The 17,030-nt window shown below is 36.4% G+C and overlaps 3 protein-coding genes across 3 annotated transcripts; 1 reads left to right on the top strand and 2 right to left on the bottom strand.

Moving 5' to 3' along the window:
- The first annotated feature begins 2,721 nt into the window (after positions 1-2,721).
- LOC103967870 (phosphatidylinositol/phosphatidylcholine transfer protein SFH1-like) lies at positions 2,722-7,304 on the top strand. The gene is made up of 11 exons (XM_009381201.3): positions 2,722-3,017; positions 3,113-3,141; positions 4,019-4,102; positions 4,214-4,267; positions 5,151-5,228; positions 5,352-5,405; positions 5,896-5,955; positions 6,038-6,133; positions 6,295-6,396; positions 6,507-6,587; positions 6,733-7,304. Exons 1-11 carry the CDS (start codon positions 2,963-2,965, stop codon positions 7,057-7,059), a joined length of 1,020 nt encoding a protein of 339 aa, XP_009379476.1. The 5' UTR covers positions 2,722-2,962; the 3' UTR covers positions 7,060-7,304.
- Positions 7,305-8,084: 780 nt separating this feature from the next.
- On the bottom strand, positions 8,085-11,809 carry LOC103956898. The gene is made up of 5 exons (XM_009368950.3): positions 11,077-11,809; positions 9,774-9,859; positions 9,376-9,681; positions 9,150-9,233; positions 8,085-8,825 (listed from the first exon to the last, which is right to left on the bottom strand). The coding sequence occupies exons 1-5, from the start codon at positions 11,458-11,460 to the stop codon at positions 8,387-8,389; spliced, it is 1,299 nt and encodes a 432-aa protein (XP_009367225.2). The 5' UTR covers positions 11,461-11,809; the 3' UTR covers positions 8,085-8,386.
- A 479-nt stretch (positions 11,810-12,288) lies between these two features.
- LOC103956897 (WEB family protein At5g55860-like) lies at positions 12,289-16,248 on the bottom strand. Its single transcript, XM_009368949.3, has 3 exons — positions 15,765-16,248; positions 14,726-14,928; positions 12,289-14,318 (listed from the first exon to the last, which is right to left on the bottom strand). Exons 2-3 carry the CDS (start codon positions 14,891-14,893, stop codon positions 12,534-12,536), a joined length of 1,953 nt encoding a protein of 650 aa, XP_009367224.2. The 5' UTR covers positions 14,894-14,928; positions 15,765-16,248; the 3' UTR covers positions 12,289-12,533.
- Between the last annotated feature and the right edge of the window lie 782 nt (positions 16,249-17,030).

The raw sequence follows: 17,030 nt of genomic DNA, 5'->3' as shown, positions 1-17,030 counted from the left end.
ATTTCGTTTATTTTTTGTGTTAAAATGAAACGAAAGTATACGATAGAAATGTGGTATGGAGATTCGGAGAAGGTGGAGGGAAGGGGAGGAAGGTTGGAGGAAGGATAGAAAAATTACTAATGTATAAAATAAAACTTGAAAGCGAAACAACTTTAATTCGTTTGGTTTTCAATTTTAAGTTGAAGTCATTCCATACACATTTCTTCTGCATCCCTCCCATTATACTTCTTCGATCATTCTTCATCTCTAGATTTTTGCATGCTTTTCCTTTTATCTCTGACAAAAAGAAAAAAAAAAAGAAAACTAAGAGCTAAACAAAATAGTTACAAAACGGGCATCTAGATTCTTTATTTTTAGTTTTGTTTTCATTCTCTAATTTCTGTTTCTAGATAATTAAATTGATCGACCGTTTAATTCATAAATTGATGGTTGTAAACTTGTTTTTGTAATTTTCGAGTTTATCGTACATATATATTCATAGGCTACAATTAATTTACATTTCAATTTTATAGTTGAACATATATGAAAAAGAAAACTACTTCATCATTATATTTTTTTTTGGGGAAAATTAGGTTCACATCCTTCTTTTTGTTACTCCATTGATTAAAATCCTATTCATTTTGAATTTTTGATCAAGGTCCTTGGGTATTAATAACATCATTAATTATTTGAATAATAAAATATTTTTATTTTTAAATATATTCCTTTAGTGTTAAAAATGTTACAATTAGTATATTTTTATTTATGGATAAATTTTTTATCATATATTTTTATTTTTAGTTTGTACCTATTTTTAATTTGCAAATATTTTTTAATTTGTACCAATTTTCTTTTCATTTTTAAGTTGTGCCCATATATTAGTTTCTTTTTGTGCCCATATTTTTTAAAGTTTTATTTGTGTTTGTACCCATGTGTATAACGTCACGTGACATTGTATATTTAATCAATGATAGAAAAATTACACATGGTATATTTATGTTTTATGCCTAAACTTTGTATCATATATTTATATTTTTAGTTTGTACCCATTTTTAATTTGCAACATTTTTTTTAATTTGTAATATTTTCTTTTTAGTTTTATTTTGTACCCATGTATTAATTTCTTTTGGAGCCTATATTTTTAAAAATTCATTTGTGCTCATAATTCCTCATAATTTTTAATCTTTTATCTGTACCCTAATTTATTTATAATGTACCCATTCTTCTTTATTAATGTACCACTTTGTTATATGTGAAATGTACCAATTTTTTTAAACACTATGGATACATTCTTTTGCCATTTATTATTTCTTATTTTTACATAGTTTTTATCCATTTTATTCAATCAAAATGTTTGAATTTTTTTATGTAACCATTTCTAATAGTATTATAATGAGGGATTTTAAATTTATAGGATTATAAATCTCATAAAATATCAAACAATTAATGTCAAAACTATAAAAATAAAAATATTAATAGTAATATAATGAGGTGTACAAAGTCAAGGGACCTTGATCGAACTTTGAATACTATTAAGGTTTTAATCAAAGAATATTAAGGATTAAGGACCGCATCCAAAGTATCCATTTTTTTGTTAGTCCCTTCAATTGAAAGATAAATTCCTAATTCCATCACCAAGTAATAATCTTGTAAATTCACACATTTAAAATTCAAATAAATCCTACACAATTAGTTGTGGTGCACAAATATTCTTAGACCTTCAGCTAGGAATTCAAATCCTCTAATGTTTACAATTGCATGACTTTGTGAAGGGAAAGAAGATGATCATGCCAAGATGTAAACATTGTGTGTACTCTTTGTTTTGTTAGGATTGTCAAATAGTTAAGTGGTTAGCATGGAGAGATTGATCAATGTGCCGAAACAAAGCTAATGCACTGATTGTAATAATACAATTGCTTTGAAACTTGAAAAATAAAAATTTCAACTACTTGTATAATGACATTTAGTGTATCGAACTGTATTTCTGGCCGCCTGAAAAATTTCTCGGTAGCATGACCTCTTGGCCTATTAGACCTACTACCAGAATCAAGTAGTTGGCACCTTGTTAGATATGCCTTCATTCATGAAATTTATGACTATGAGATGAAGTTGTTGGGGATTTCATTTATTCAAACCCATTTTTGACAAATTTAGAGCTTAAACTTAATGAATTTATAGTTCAATGATGAAAATTTTAATTATATCAACGGTCATTGACAAATGCTCTAATTTTCTTTTTTATTTATAAAATGAATAATACATTACACTAAAGTCGAATCGACCAATCCCATCAAAACTAAAATAATATTAAATTTTGCTATTTAATCCCACTAAAAACTTATTGTAAGAATATGAGTTCCCAAATAACAATGAATTAGAACCTTTGGATCAAATGACAAATTTCATATGGTATCAAAAGAAACAAAAAAGTGTAGAAAAAACAAATGTGTTGAAAAATGAAGATACCAAACAAACAACTGTTGTTGGTTTAGATGCGGCGTCCTTTTCACATTCTTTCCTATTTTTAACCACTCATTTTAATAAAGTTGTGTAAGTATAAAACATTTCAACAAATGTTGCTTCCAAACAAAAAAAAAAAAACCCATTTTAACAAATACTTTAAAATATTTTAGTACGTTAAAAGAACGATTAAATGATAATACAATTAGTTGAAAATTTTATTTTTAAAATTTCTAATCAATTGCGTTACAATTGGCATGACAGAAGGTGATTCTGACGTATTGAAAAATTTCTGAGTGAAGGTACTAAGAAAAGCACTAGACTTGGAAAAAGGACAGGCCACCTCTCTCTCTCAAAGTTTACCGCACCCTTAAGCTTCTCTCTTTCTTTCTCCCTAGATTTTGGTGAATCAGTAGAGGGAGAGAGGGAGAGAGAATCAGAGTGAAAGCCAACCCAGTTTTGTTTTTCACAATCTTGAACTAAATTTGCGGCCTTTTTTCGTTTAGATCACTGTAAAGAGAAAATGGGTGTTGCCAATCAAGAGGCTATCAAGCAGTTTCGGTTGTTAATGGAAGAAGGTGAGCTTTTTAAACCAACTTGCAAATCTGCTTAGTTCTCTCATTTCATCTCATATTTTGCTAATTTTCATATTTTTTTTGCTTTGAAATTACAGTTGACGAGCCACTGAAGAATACATTTGAGGTTGGACAATTTCTTCTTTTAATTTTCCTCGATCTGTTCTGTGTTTGGATACTGGGAAGAAAGTTTGAACAAGAAAATGATTTGGAGTTCTTAAATTTTGTTACTTTAATGATTTGCAGCATTAGAGATCAAAACCCTTTACTCAATTTACTAAATTGTGGTTTTTTTTTTTTTTTTTTTACCACATTTTAGTTATGTAGCTTACTGTTTAGTTCATAAGTCAGTTTTTTGGATGTGATCTGAGCCTCTGATGTCGTGCATTTTAGGGTTTTTGGTGTCTTTTAGGCTTGGTGAATGCATTTGTAAAATTGGGTTTTATTAAAGATGGAATCTTTATGCAAATATAGTGTCAGGTTTATGCTCTGTATTGCTGAACAACAATTTCTGCAGTATTCTGCTGGTGTCGGTACCTTACTGCAAATAATTGGTCATGATGTACTTGTTGCATTTATATTGACATTGCATCATGAAGCCCTTTGTTGTGGAAAGTATTGGTTGAGGAGGAAGGAGGAGGAGGGGAATACAGTGTTTTTACTTTCTGAATTTTTTTCGATTATTTAGCTGAAGAATGTCTTTTGTTGCATCTGAGAGACAGGCAGAGGGATCCAAACAAAAAAAAAGAAAAAAAGAAAAAAAAAAAAAAAAAAAAAAAAAGAAGATGGAGAAAATGAAAGCAGAAGAAAAATAAGAGAGATGGCATTGGCCATGCTAAACTATTTGGCAAAGTTTTGAGGAAATGTAGCATGATTTTGAGGATTATTTTCTTTTGCCTCAAATTCTTGAACTGAGTGGATAATATTGTCCTTTTCTTTTGTGGTTTATGATTTGCATAAATGAAATTTAACTCAAGATTCAATCGGTGCCTCTTGATCTACAGAATGTGCACCAAGGGTATCCAAATGAGACATTAATGCGTTTTCTTAAAGCTCGGGACATGAATGTTGGAAAAGCCCATAAAATGGTTAGATTCATTCAGTTTACTAAATATAGTTATACTGTTTCAGGTTTTATGATATCAAGCTGTTCATCTTTTGCTTATAATGCTTTCCTAATAATGCCTAAACTGTTCCAGTTGCTTGATTGTTTACAATGGAGGATGGACAGCGAAATTGACAATATATTGGCGGTGAGTTTTCTCAACGAGAAATTAATAAATAAACATGATATCTTGTGACCGATCACATGTAATTCTCGATGCTTGTCTGTTTAATATGTTGTGTTAGGCAAAGCAAAATGTTTAGTGAAAGGATGCATATAGAATTTTTTTTAATTCAAATATCTAAAACTAAGTGCTAATAAAACCTTGATTAATTTATTATTTCCTAAAAAGTTCTGAATTTAAACTTGGAAGGTTTTAATGGAAACAACTGAAAAGAGGGATTGCTGAAAACTGTTAGTGTTCCTTTTATAATAGTAGAGATGTCCGCAGCTGACTGCCTTGAAGTACAGGGGAAGAAAATAGTCCCATTTTCATGGTGTTAGATTATTCTAAATTCTGTTCCAACTTCCAATAGCATATATCTATTTTTTCTTTTTCTTTCTATTAACCTCGAAGCATATATCTACTGCAATGTTGGATCTCAACATTTCGATTTGCAAGGTAATAGCTTTTGTGGCAAATCTGATTCATATGCTAATTATTGACATACAAGTGGAAGCATGAAAACGAGGTGTAATAACATTGAAGTATCGTTGAAATTTTTTCTGCTGTCCTGCCATTAACTCCAAAGAGCTCTTATTCCTGACCAATCATTATTTCTCGGCAGAGTGGCACTTCTAGGTTAAGGCGTTCATTACAAAGAATTTTAGCATTTGCTAGTAGGGAAAGTGCACCCCACGTAGACACAAAATTAATGGAGATTTGAAATAGATGTTGAAGTTGTTTTAGTTCCGTTCTCCCTCTTGATATTCATGTTTTTCTGGTTTAATAAGTGGAGATGTTTGATACGTGAACCATGTTGGAAAAGCGGATATAATGAGGTGACAAAGCATTTATTTTCTGTATGCAGAAACCAATCATCCCAACTGATTTGTACAGAGCAGTGCGAGATTCTCAGCTTGTGGGGTTGTCAGGTTACTCAAAAGAGGTAGTCTTGAATCTTTCTTATTTCGACTGCAAAACATGATTAACTTTTGCTTCCTCATGCTCCTTTATTTTTAATTTCAAACTTACCATTAAATCTCATTGCCATATTGATTTCTTTTTCCAGGGTCATCCTGTCATTGCTGTTGGTGTCGGGCAAAGCACATTTGACAAAGCTTCTGTAAGGATGATATTATTTGTTCTGTTTAATCTTCTTCGGCATAGATAACTTTATATTTCTGGTTTTAATATGTAATGATGGAAACCATGAACAAGAAATCATATAAGTTTATGTTCGGCTTTAAGCTGTGGGCCATATCCGAGCTTACTTAGCTTACTTACACATTAGAAATGCATAATACTTCTGAGTCGTCTGATGTGAGAGAGGGCACTAGAATTTATGGGCATAATGCTCTATATTTAGCTGGTACTGAGGTTTCCAATGCTAAGAAAATGAGTCATTTAAGTATACCATGGAGTTTTGAGATGATATAACATTGGTTGTGCATTTAACATGCATATACGGAGATTCATATACTTTCTAAAATACTGAGCTTTATGTACCGATGTGTATTTTCTTAAAACATAGAGTTAGGTGCATGTTTGTACGACATTATACTATATTTTATTCTCGCAGTAATATTTACTGCTTTGATTCACTGTCATTGTAGGTAAATTACTATGTCCAGTCTCACATCCAAATGAATGAGTACAGAGATCGTGTGGTGTTGGTGAGTGCTTGAGAATGTTTAATTTCATCTTTCTAACGGGTAATTCTATTAGGAGCCTTATTTTTCCCGCCTTCTGTTGTAGCCTTCTGCAACAAAGAAGTATGGACAATATATTGGGACGTGTGTGAAGGTTTTGGATATGACTGGTTTAAGGCTCTCAGCACTTAACCAGATAAAGGTATCTCTTGCTATTAGCACGAGCCTCTGTTTGTTTGCCTTTTATTTTTTTATTTTACGTATTTTGAAGAATATCCATATTCGCACATAATTAGCTCGACTTGTTTAGTTCTTTTTCTGAGGACCCATGAGATTGATACTTGGTATGATCTGTTGATGCAGCTATTGACTGTTATCTCTACAATAGATGACTTAAACTATCCAGAGAAGACGGATACATACTATATTGTCAATGTCCCATACATATTTTCGGCATGTTGGAAGGTTTGTGTCATAACAACTCGCACTTTGAAATTATGCATCAGAAAACAGGGGAAAAGTATTTGGTGGGTATTCGATCTTGAGACAGAAGTCCTAATGTGAACTCTTGACAGGTGGTAAAGCCTCTTTTGCAAGAAAGAACAAGGAAGAAAATCCAGGTTCTTCAAGGTTGTGGCAGAGACGAATTACTGAAAGTAAGCATGTTCTTATAACTTATTTTAGTCTTGTTTCCTACGTAATTTTTGCCAAGTTTCGAACTCCCTTCAACTATAGGTCAAAAATTTCGTTCTTTGCCGGCTGCATTTGTTCATCTGTGTTTTGCTCATCTGTGTTATGCAGATCATGGATTATGCATCCCTCCCACATTTTTGTAGAAAAGAGGGATCCGGGTCATCTCGGCATTCTGACAACGGACGCACTAACAATTGTTTCTCCTTGGACCATCCATTCCATCAAGAGCTCTACAATTTCGTCAAGCAACAAGCCGTCTTGAGGGAGTCCATTGCACCAATCAAGCAGGGATCCTTCCATGTTAATTTCCCGGAAGCTGCCCCAGAAGGCGCCGAGATTGCAAGGAAAATAGAATCTGAGTTCCACAAGTTCGGAAATCAAAATCAAAATGGTCTCACCAAGTCACTAAGTGGCCTAAGAGTTCATGGTGCCTGAAAATTTTATAGCAATTTATTAGCATCTGATCCTTCTACATGCCAATGTACCCGACACTCTTCCATTGCCATGATGCAGGAATGAATGTTCTGAAATTAATTTCTATGTATTAGTGTAATCCTTGCATCAGCTCGATGCAGGTTTTTTATTACAAGTTAATAGATTGTATGACGGTTTTTGTAGAACTTTGCAAAGCCGATTAAAACCCGAGTTTTAGTAGTAGATCCTATGACGGGTTACGAAAATGTGTTACAGTATTTTGTTTTTACTATTACACAAGGTGATTTGTTACCTACCTGTTGGGAGCGGGGCATATCCTACTAAGTTGAGAGCTTAGGACGTGCTTAATTTAACCTCAAAATGAGGTGACAATGAAATACTCACCCACTTGATTCATCCATCATATAACCAATTACTTTAACGTATTGCTTAATTACAAGTTTACGCTACAAAATTTGGCGTTATAGTAATGACTAGAATGCTGTAAAAATAGGTTTTACGAATATGCGATTGTTGAATTTGCGCAAGATCGTAACGAACAAATATTTTGCATTAACTAGGAGGCTTATGGTCCGACCAAAATGCACGAAAATACGTTTTGTGATGGTTTTAACATAATTTTGGTAACAATTTAAAAACCGTGACAAATTGTCCATATTTTTTGTGAAAAATGCAATTCTTGAGTTTTCCCAATATAATTTACGTGAGCAGCAAGGGAAATGTTAACGCATATTTTTGTGTCATTAACGTATTCTTTTTGTGAAATGAAGGCCTACATACATTTCGGTTAGGAGATGCGATTACGAGACAGGTTCAGGGCAGAAAGGGTAGAGGCAAACCTAGGAAGACTTGAAAAGACTTGGAGTACTTGAATCTAACGGAACACGTGACACAAAACCAAGTGCAATGACGTTCTAGGATTCATAGAGCCAACCACACTTAGTGGAATAAGACTTTGTTGTTGTTTGTTGTAACGTATTTTTTGTTGAATTCTTAAACTAGAAATTAAAAAACTCAATAATAAGTAGTGAAAATGCTTTGCTTCCAATTAAGATAGATGGGCATCCAAAATATACCGAAAGTGTTGATATATATATGCACAAGTACAAATTATATCCAAACCAAAGATAATTCAAGTATCCTGCCTGCGCGTTCTTATACATATGCACAAACGTATCCAAACCCTTTCGCTTTCTGTAAGCACATCACAGATCATTCGGTAAGGGCATCACGGTTAGAACTGGAAGCGAAAACTAACGTTTCGAAGAAAAGAGGGGTTGACAATAACCTGTAACGTGATCAAACAACACTGATTGGATCCGCGGTTTCAGCTCAACTGTTTGTAGCACTTGTAAGCAACGGCAACTGACACTGCGGCACAAACAACAGCTAAAACTGCAAACGTATCTTCATGCTCCCAGCTCTGAAACCACGTTGGCATTGCACAAACCTTGCGCGTGGATGCCCCTTTGCCACTATTCTTTCGTGAAAGTAGTTTCCTGCTGCTTTTTTTCTTTTCAGCTGTTGCCTTCGCTGCAATCTCATTCAAGTCAGGACTATCTATCATAGCATTCTGACAGCAAGACTTTCCATTTTCCTGGCAAAAGCCCCCGTTCTCAACTTGAGATCTACAGACAATAGCATTCCCCCTATCCTTTGGTTGTGTCAACTCTGTAGTGGTTTTTCCCACATTTCTCTCACCGTTAAGCTGGAGCCTTCGTTCTTGAGATTCCTTCTGCTGTTCTTCCGATAAACCCATCTGACCCCTGAAATCAAACCATAGATTCCATCAGTAATCACAGTTACAGAATGCATGCACACACTAGGAACAATTAATCTCAAACAACTTCTAGAAAATAATCTACTTCTAATTTTGCACGGGTTGAACTTGAACCAACTATTTCGTCTATATTTTCAACTTCCTGCGCCAATCAGAATAAATTTGCATAGCCAACCACTCTGACTGCTGGCAAAAGAGGGCCTTCCTCTAAGACCAATTTACAGCTAAACAGTGTTTCACTGATAGAGCAAGCATAGATATGTGAAAATTGCTTCAAAAGCCAGCCTATGAATTAATTTAAACGGATTACCTCCATAGCCAGTCTACAATTTCTCCTTTCCCAACATGCTGTTCAAGCAATACAGTTACGTCTTCTGGAGCAACATATCCATACCTATCAGAAATACAATCAGATTGCCAATATCATTAACCAAGTAAAAGAATCGGAAAAGAGTGAAAAGATATACCTTGTAGCAATAATAACAGAAAAAAGTGCTAAAACTAATACAAATGAAGAGAATAACAAATCTCCTTACCAGTGGCCAGAGACTTCTCTGTTGCAATTTGATCCATATATGATAACATTTCCAGCATACTTATGCCCCCCAATGTGTGAACATGGACTAACGGACACTTTACCTTGAAGACCATGCAATTCTATCTCTTCTCTGAATCTAGTGACCAATGGAGGGCCACAGACTCCACAACGGCGATCCCGGGACCCATGAGAACATGCAAAAACATATGAACCCTTCAGAGTTTCAGGAGTTCCAGGTTGCCATTCACCATCCTTCACAAGAACTTCTTCAACGAATGTATCAACATCAAAATGTGTCAATCTCCTGCATTTCATCGTTCGGTTTATGTTAGTATCAAATTTTAAGGGGAATCAAGAAAGTATCGAAAGGAAATCCCAATGGAACTTGTAGCTTACCTGTATCGGATCATGTCGGGGAAAATTAATACATCGCCATTTGATGTTTCAGTTCCATCATGCCCTTCACATATTGTTAAGCGGGTCTAGAAGAGGAAAGACACAAAAGAGTTATTACATCCACTTACCAAAAAAGCTAATACATCCAACTGCTAACAATGAACGGTAAACAACCACCCCCCAAGGAAACACCAATATCACATTTCCCTGCCTACGTAACTTATCTGCAAGTGGATACTCATTTCATCCCATTCATTGTGAAAATTGCGTAGAGAATAGTTGTGTAGCAGAAATAGCATGAAAAATAAATAATTTCCACCACACGATTCCCATAATCATCATATGTAAATATGATTGTCATGTTATATGTCAAATCATTCGATACCATAGAACTTTGTTATAGACACAATCTCCAGCTTCTCATATTATGTTGTACAATGCCAAGAGCTTAATCAGTTTAGTTTATTTCTGAAATCATATTGTTCACATTATTCCACGCTCCCAAACTAAATCCTGCACCCACAAGTACACAGCAAATACCCCATCAATCAACCTCAAGTTTAGCCATATCCCAACCCCTTTAACACTACCCAATTTAGAATTCTCTGAATTCTACACCATGGGATTCCGAAATTACTCCAAAAGGACACCAAAAACAAACCCACTGAACAACACTAAAAGCAAAAGTTACCCCTTCCTGTTCAAGCTAGACCCTAAATCACATGCTTCCAAATCAAAACTTAGATTACAAGCAAACCTAACATGCAGCCAAGATCCATTTCCATTTGCCACATTCAAAAGCAACCCGCATTAAACCCGAAAGCGGAAACCTACCAAATCATACAGAAATAAAACACAAGCAATCCACTTGGAGTGATCAGAATTCGTATTCAACCCACTAAAAGCTCGTTTGGATGTGCTTTTAAAATGACTGAAAGTGCTTTTGGTGAAAATATTTTTGGAAACAATCCTTAGTAAAAATGTTAGTAAATCTTGGAAAAGCACTTAAAGTTCTTGCTGCACATAACTAGTGCTTCTTGTAATAAGCAGTTAAAGGTCTTTTGAAACTCAAAAATATTTTCAGTCATTTTAAAAGAAAATCCAAACGGGCAGTAAGTCACACACCTTGAAATCACTACTTAAAGAACAAGAAATCCACAAAGCAACCAAAACCCATTTCAACAAGCGAATTCGAATTCGATAAAAACCGAAATACCACCAATTGTCAATCCAATTCATTCCTAAAAAGACTTAGATTTTTCACCAAATTAAGCACCAACAGCCATCAAATCACAAAGCATACCTCTTTCTTCATATCACCCCTCCTAGCCATGACAGCGGCGTAGAGCAACCGAGGCAGCCTATCAAACTCGGCGGCCTCGATCCTCGGCGGCCAAACCTGCGGGTTCTTGTAGCACAAAAACACATGCCTTTGGTAAAACTCCACCGTCCCGGCGAGTTGGCTCGTCCGGAACTCGGGGCGGTTGAACCCGAACTCGGCGTCGCTGCTGCTCCCGCTGGTGTCGGCGAGCAAGCCATCGTTCTGGAAGCTTCCGGAGGTGCTACCGATATGAGAATTGGGGTCGGAGAGGAAGCTTTCGAGCGAGTCGGAGATAACAATTGGGGAGGAGGAGGTGGATGGGTTGGTGAATGCGAGTGAGTCGTCTCGGTCTCGGGCGCTCCCCATGGGATTGGAGACTGAGTCGAGTCCGAGTGGAAACCGAGTTGGGTCAGATTTGGGTTGAGTTTTGGTTTTCCAGTGCAATGGGAAGTGGAGAGTGGGGGAGTGAAGAGACTTCGGTCTACCGAATGGGCAATTACGACACGTGCATTTTGCTTGGAGTGTCTTCCCTTTGAGGTACGTGTGTGTATATATACATATTTATTAATATATATAAGAAACCTAAAGATTTAGATTTGAATGAATATAAAATGTTTACTTGTTTGGAACGAGGAATCAGAAGAGTGGGGAATGAGTTCAATGAGTGTGAGATCAACTACTCTCTACTCTGCTTAATCAATTTAGTTACTTATTTTACAAAGATTGCATAATGGATTCTCCTGTAAAATTTATGTACTTTTTTTATTTTTTATGGGTTAAACGTAAGAAAAGTCAATCGTGACTTTATAAGTAAGCATACCAAGATAAGACGTAATGTGCACGTAACTTTCAAGTAAAAGCGGGAGAAGTTAAGAATCGAAATGATTTTACTTTTCAGTTCCAAGTAAACTTAGAGAAAGTCAGGAATCAAAGTAATTCTAATACATATTTAAGGCAAGTATACGTGTCATAAGTAGAAGTGTGATGTACATAATTCTGTAGTAAAAGCAAGAGAAGTTCAGAACCAGAGTGATTTCAGTACTTGTGTTGTAAACCCAAATCAAGTCAAGAACCGAAAAATCACACGCAGCAGATAAGTAAACATGTCATAATTAGAGGCAATGTGTGTTGTGCAGTAGCAGTTTTAGGTGGTTGTACATAGTGGACCAAAAGCTGCAGCCAACAAGAATACGATGAAAGCAAAAGGCTATAAATACTAGACACTTCATTTCCACAGAAAATCTTCAACCGATTATCCGAGAATTGTTCGTCTCAATATACAAAATCACACCTTCCCTGGAGTTACATCCAAATCTCATTAATCTCACATCACTCTTTTTTCTCTTTCTGCCCAAACATACTAGGATCATAGACTTTCACAAAATGCTGACGCAACCAAACTTGTTCGTAATTCGACACAGGTGTGGCAAACGCAAACATCAAAGGGGTTTCTCACCAGGGAGATAAGAGGGGGAGCCGCCCTCGACCTGGTTCTTTTTTCTGTTGAACATGCCGCTAAGAGTAGGCAAGAGTGTCTTTTTCGTAATGGATGTATTATCTTTGTTCAACTTCCGGGCCTCAATAGTTTTCGTTTGAGGGTTCTGCTTTTGAATTCTGTAATGCCGTGGGGATGATTCCACTGACGTCTCTGTTTCTGCCAGTATCCGCAGTGCAGCATCAGCTGCTCTCTTCTGCTCCCTTTCTCGCCACCTTCGGAGCTCTCCTTCCACTGCCTTTTTCGCAGCTTCAGCCATTTCTGCCCTCTTTTTGGCCTCCTCAGTTGCAGCCTTCATTTCCTCCAATTCCTTCTGGGTTGCCTCTAACCTCTTCAAGGCCTCGTTTTCACTAGCCTTCACAGCTTCCACCTGAGCCATGGCAGCAGCCACTTTCATTTCTGCTAATGTATCAGACTCCTCAACCTTTCGGCTCAAAGACTCGTACTCATCCTTTGATATGGTGATCTTGGCACCAGACTCGGAAGTTGATGCCCTAGCAGCGTTTGTTCTCTCAGATATAACTCTAATCTGTTCAAGGGCCCTTTCTTCTGCAGCTTTAGCCTCTTCAGCTTCTACCAAGCCAAGTCTCAGCTTCTTTTCTGCTTCTTTTACAGCAAGTTTAGTGGTTTCTGCTTCCTTCTTCAACTCCTCTGCTTTTATCTTCATCTCTTCTGCTTCTCGTCTTGCATTCTCGGTTTCCGAAGATAGCTGGTTTAGTGCGGCTACTATTTCATTGGAAGCACCTCTTGCTTTAGATTCTTCTGCCAGGCATGCTTCAAGCTCAGACTTAGTTTTCCGCAGTTTGACATGTAAATTCCCAGCAAGTGATTCTGTTTCTGCTTCCTTCTCCTTCAGTTCAACATGCTCTTTCCTCACATTCTCAAGCTCCACCTTGAGGGCTTCAACTAAGTTTCTGAGGCTGCTTTCTTCTTCGGCTACTTTATTCAGTGATTCCTTAGCATCATCTATCTCCAAAGTGACACTTCTGAGAGAATCTAAATCCGAAGCCTTTGCTTTCTCCATTTGCTTTTGCAATGCTCCAACTTCATTCAAAGTTTCAGAAAGTTGTGCTTCAAGATTTCTAGAAAGTTCTGGATCAAACTCTTTTTTCAGAGAAAGCAATTTCTTTTCTGACACTTCCAGTGTACCTTTATAGGACTGCCTCAAAACATCCTTTTCAGCAAACATCTTTGCTTGCTCTTGCTGGGCTTCCATAGACGCGAGCTTCACTTCCCCAATTGACTCTTGTACAGCCGAAATTTCCATCGAGATCTCATTAACCCTCTCCGCATTGGCCTTGGCTGCATCTTCAGCATCTGCTACCTGCTTGATGGCAGCAGCTTTTGCTTCCAAGGATGCATCACAGTCTTGACGGATTTTCTGTAACTCTTGCTTTGCAGAATTAAGTTCAGTAATCACACTCGTGTACTGTGCTCTTGCAGATTCCAAGTCTTGTTTCCAAGCACCATCAGTTCCCGCAAGGTTGCCACAGTTTGCTTCTTCAAGTTGCTTTGACTGACTTTTTGCAGCTTCTGTCGCCTTTCTTGCAAACTCCTTACTTTCACTAAGGGCTTTCACCTTGTTTGACAAATCCTCAAGAATTGCCTTGGATTTTTCAAGCTCCACATGTGCTTGGGCTTTAGTAGTTTCAGCATTCTTCAGTTGTTCCTTCAACTTGTACAGCTCTTTTTGGGCCAGATGAAGCTGTGTCTCGTTGGCTAGCACCCTCTGCATCAAAACAACAAAAAATTGTAAACGACATCACCTCAAGATAAATTTGGTTACTAGAAGAGCATGCATTAACCAAGCAGTTGCATTACAATGAGTAGAACTTCTGTATGGTTAATCATCTCACAAGGACAAAGAATTTCAATTAATCTATAGACTGAATGGAGGAAAAGAATGCATGATTTACACATGAGCAAGACTAAACCATTCACATCCATAGCTACAAATATAAAACTTACTTCAAAAGAAGCTTTGTTACTAAAATAAATTCTCATGATAGGTGGACATATTATGAGTTATCAACATCCGAAGAATAACTTCAAGAGTAACCTATGTGAAGTTTTTCAAAAATATACATACAACATAAATGTGGTTCCTAAACGGAAGGGTAAAGGAATTAGAAATACCTCTGCCGAATGAGCTTTTGTCTTCTTAATAGCAGGTTTCTCCCCCGAGAATGCGCCTTCCCCAAATAGTGAAACGGCATCTTTAACAGATTGGAAAGGTGCCCTGGTGTCAATCTCTCCCACCTCCACCTTAGGACTAGGAGAACTTGTAGCACTTTTTGCAACCATACTTGTCTACTATTTTCTTAAACTTCGACTGCTTGCTGAAAATAATAAATAAAATTTTTAACAAATATACTAGAGGAAGGAGAAAAGGAGGATAGCCGAATGCTGCCAACACCACATCTCGCAGCAACTCACATGAAATTCAACCAAATGCTCATTAGATTTCATACAAACAGTACAGGAAAGACAAACAGCCTCACAGGACATGGTTACAAGGATAAAAAACAGTAGAGTAATAAAGAAACGACCTAAAATTCTGACAACATTCGCGCTCTGAAAATTCACCAGCGCCAAGGTATAAGACGGTCCACACCATAGGTGAAACATGTCTTTAAATTCAGAAAAAGACCACAAATTTCCATGGATGCACCAAATTTATCGTTTCATTAACGGCATTGGATTCACACACGATTATACGTAACTGAATGGGGCGATTTCAATTCACCTTTCACATGATGAATCAATTTTCATTAACTAGTTTCAATTTGGCATTTTATACCAGAAAGTTCGATTTCATAATACAGTCTAAAAGGCCTCCACAATGATGCTTCGCCGCAACGAGTTCAAAGACTAACAACAAAATTCATAAACATTCACATAATCATAAGACATCATTACATTATTTTAATTCTTCAAGAAAATGGGACCATGTAATCATCAACACACATCTTTAACACTGAAACAGTCCTTACAAAATTCAAGTCTTAAAAAAAAAAATCAAAACAAATTCAAAAGAAATCTAAGCAATTGAAAATTCCAACATTTCTTTACAATTATTCGGTAAAATATCAAAACATCATGCCATCGGACAAATTGGAAAGAAAAAAAAAAAAGGAGCAAAATTGAAGCTTGAAAATATGTGAGAGTTACTTACCCAGAAACCTAATCAAATCCCCACAAATTTACGCACCATAAACCCTAGAAATCACCGGAGTCCGGAAACCCAAGCGCAACTTGGATCATCCACGCAACGATGAACTCCGACCATCTTCCCCGATCTTCATTTCCTTCCGAAGCCGAAACCCTTTCAAATTATCGAACAAAGAACCAAAACCCACCAAGAAAAATCTCTAAGTTGGGCGAGAATTCCCGAGAAAAATTCAAACTTTCTCGGCAAAGACGGTGTTTTTCCTGGAAAATAAAAACAGAGAAAAAGGGGGAAAAGAACCGATCTTTGGGTTTGAAATATAATCGGGTTTTTGTTTTCTTGGACGTTAGAAACGGATTGAGAGAGAGAGAGAGAGAGAGAGAGAGAGAGAGAGAGGTTTGAAAATTCGAAAGCTGGTTGAAGACAAATATTACATCAGAAGGTCAGTCTGCGAAAGAGGAGAGAGAGAGGGAATAGTATCCCGTGGGATATCTGTCTGGTCCTTGCCTGTCTTTTAACTGCATAACGAATTGTACGCGTCGGACGATTTTACCCTTGTGATTTTAAAATTGAAATGGTCAGCTGGTAGAAGGAACAATGCTCTAAAGCAAATCAGTCAGCAAGAGTGTAGGGGCAAGTGAGTGTGATGACGTGGCACCGTCCAAGGGAGAAAGAGATGGGTTTGGTTAGATTGTGAATTGTGAAAGGAATAGTTTGCCTTTTAGTTGTTTGTTTGCTAAAATGTCAAACCAATGAGGCAATAGTAAAGGATCCTGGATTCTTTTCCTAGGATTTTAGGGATTAAATGATCCGGACTGTCTATCGTATATCTTACGATCGATTTTCGTTAAATACTATTTATATTTAATTTTAAAATTTAAATTTTAAAATAATTTTTGACCACACGATATTTGATGAACGGTCTGGATCATGGAATCTCTAAGACGAGGATCCTTTTCCTCCAATGCAAATGATGATGTGATGTGGGGTTTGGATAATGGATAATGGTGTTTGCTTTACCTCTTTTCAATCCCATTTCATTTTGTTCCATTCCTTATCGTCCACGCCCGTTGACCTAAGTTTCATTCTATCTTATTTCGTCTCGTTCACATACTAAATGTTCTCCTATTAAATATTTTCCAAGCATAAATGGTGTGAATAATAAATGATTCATCATGAATTTTGAATCGGAATTTTACCCAAATAGTAAGGATAGTCAAAATAGACCATGAGATTGACGTAACTCTTTATTTTGGTCTCCGAGATTTAAAA

The sequence above is a fragment of a genome, unplaced genomic scaffold, assembly GCF_019419815.1.
Source record: "Pyrus x bretschneideri cultivar Hongxiangsu unplaced genomic scaffold, Pyrus_bretschneideri_v1 Contig51, whole genome shotgun sequence".
Classification (NCBI taxonomy): Eukaryota; Viridiplantae; Streptophyta; class Magnoliopsida; order Rosales; family Rosaceae; genus Pyrus; species Pyrus x bretschneideri.
This window is presented reverse-complemented; position numbering and strand designations above follow the sequence as displayed.